Source organism: Berghia stephanieae, chromosome 14, assembly GCF_034508935.2.
Source record: "Berghia stephanieae isolate SIO BIC M18660-M18661 chromosome 14, UCSD_Bste_1.3, whole genome shotgun sequence".
In the NCBI taxonomy this organism is placed as follows: domain Eukaryota; kingdom Metazoa; phylum Mollusca; class Gastropoda; order Nudibranchia; family Aeolidiidae; genus Berghia; species Berghia stephanieae.
The window spans coordinates 23,221,923-23,224,422 of NC_088373.1; the positions used below are offsets into that span (position 1 = coordinate 23,221,923).

Consider the following 2,500-nt stretch of genomic DNA (forward strand, 5'->3'; position numbering starts at 1 on the left):
TGTGCAGCTGTGTGGTCTAGTTGTATGACACTCGCTTTCGGATCAGAAGGTCCTAGGTTCCAGCCTCGCACGGCGCATAGTCGAGTCCTTGGAAAAGGCTCTTTACTCACATTCACTCACCATACTCAGGTGTAAAATGAGTACATGGCCATCAACAGCATTATCTCTGTCTGAAAAAAAAATTGTAATATATCATCTAACAGGCAGGCATCATGTCTCGTCCTACATGTTAAGTGTTGCTGTTGGACAGCGACCCCTTGTAAAGCGCTTTGAGCATGTTTCGTGGATAGTGCGCTATATAAAAGACCAGTTGTTAATTTTTTTTTTTTTTTTTCTTTTAAGGGGTGACAATTTTACAGTTTACAGCCAACTGAGTAGAAAGAATTAAATTATCATGTTGCTTTTCAATCGTCATCATCATCATTATCATTATCATCATCATCATCATCATCATCATCATCATCGTAAACTCTTTTTTTTTCTGTCCATAGATATGTTTGGGTATTGTGGGTAAAGATAGTCTTTCAGCTTTCAACGGTTTGTACGACCTGGAAGAGCAACGGTTGATTCGTGGGGATTCATCCAGTTTAGTAGGTGAGAGGAGTTGTAAAATAGATAATGAATAATCTGTACATCAGTGGAATAAATTATGGAAATTGCATTTACCATGCTCAATGGGTTTCAAATTGTTTCATTTATTTTGACAACAGGCCACTTATGACCATCTTCTTTTAAAAAAAAATTTAAAAAATTGAGATTTTATACAGCGCAATATCTACTAAATGTGCTCAAAGCGCTTTACAAGGGGTCCCTGACCAACAGCAACATTTAACATGTAGAATGAGACATGACGCCTGTTGGGTGATATTACACTATTTTTTCAGACAGAGACAACGCTGTTTAACGGCCAGGTACTCATTTTACATCTGGGTACGGTGAGAGAATGTGAGTATTTAGGGTCTTTTCCTAGCCCAGGACCTTCTGATCTGACAGTGAGTGTCATACCACAAGAGCACATAGTCGTAAAATAGATAATGAATGTGCACATCAATGGAGTAAATTAAGGAAAGTCAGTGCATGTACCACACTCAGTGCGCTTCAACTTGTTTAATTTATTTTGTCAACTCAACAGGCCACTTGTGACCATCTTCTTCCTGCTCTCCCTCTCCCTCTTTTACCCTCTTGGAAATTTTTTTAAAGGTTGTCATGACTCTTGACATGTCCAACACCAAATTTCCATCTCAGACATTAAATAACTATGTGAAATTGAATGTAAGCTTCAATTTAATTACGAAAACAGATAAAATGGATGTTTCGGGTTTCCCCTTTATCAACAAACAGGATGAATGAAACACTACAGATGTGGTAGTGGCGTTGTTAACAACGGAGAACAAATTTCAGCCCAAAAGGCTGAAAAATTGAATTGTGGATAATGCATTTACTCAACATACGAAGCTGCCTTGATTTTCTTTTTTTTTTTCGAACTATCAGAACCTTATTGTAATGTATAACTTTAATTGCTTTCACCAGATAAACTGGGCAATGATGAAGAAGACAAAGTGTCCATTGTCTCCGACCTCGAGTCAATCGTCACCTTCTACTGCAAGTCCCGAGGAGTCCGCTATGCACAGAGAAATGGCTGGATGGACGTCCTTCAGGTCCTCCTCACAGTCAAACTATCTCGGTCTGAGATATACAACTGCTTTTATGCCATTCAGAACAAATTCATACCACAGTAAGTAAAACTAATAACCACAGGTGCCCAAATGAGTCAATGAAATGGAGATAAAGATAAAGGGAGTAAATCTGACTCATGAATAAGGGAACAACACAAAACAAACGACGTTTAGGCCTTTGGCCTTTTTCATGTTCTTTAAAGAAAAAAAAAAAAAAATTCTTTAAATTGAACACTGATCACACACACGAATACATTGAGTTGTAGGCAAATTGAGTAGTAAAACTAATAACTAGATGTGCTTAAAGTAAGTAGTACTGTACGAAATCTCATCGATGCCTGATTCGTTCCTCCCTCAGTTGATCTGAGAAAGTGTGTATGAAACAGTGCGTGCCAGACCTACCTATCTACCGGAGTTCCATCTCTCTACAGGGGTTAAATCTCATGGAACGCCATTCTTCATGCTCAAGGAACATTGCCGAACAGTCGTTTATCTTTACGCCAGTTGTTACCTCCACATTTCCTATCCAGGACTTCCTTGGTTTGCCTCGTGCCTTTCTGCCAGCTACTTTTCCCTCAAGCACTGATTTTTGGATGGTGTTATATCTCCGAACATTTCCATAACAGTTCAGTTTTCTCATTTTAACTTCTGCCAACAAAGCAATATTAAAATTTTTTAAATCCCCAAAATTACCTGAGACAAGCTGATTTTTCGGAATCAATTTGATTTTTTTCTTTTCTTTTTCTTTCTGCTTTATTTGGTACTGTTTTATACACACTTTTTCAGATCTTTAGATGTTTTTATCTCACTCGGCCTCTTAGCCT

At 38.1% G+C, this 2,500-nt stretch overlaps 1 protein-coding gene across 1 annotated transcript in view; it reads left to right on the forward strand.

Annotated features, from left to right (window-relative positions):
• Positions 1-2,500, forward strand: part of LOC144960004 (TBC1 domain family member 23-like) — a 28,268-nt gene that overhangs the window by 1,581 nt on the left and 24,187 nt on the right. The window contains exons 3-4 of the mRNA XM_078892928.1: positions 492-594; positions 1,531-1,735. Coding sequence (XP_078749054.1) covers positions 492-594; positions 1,531-1,735 — 308 coding nt within the window. The remainder of the gene's footprint in view (positions 1-491; positions 595-1,530; positions 1,736-2,500) is intronic.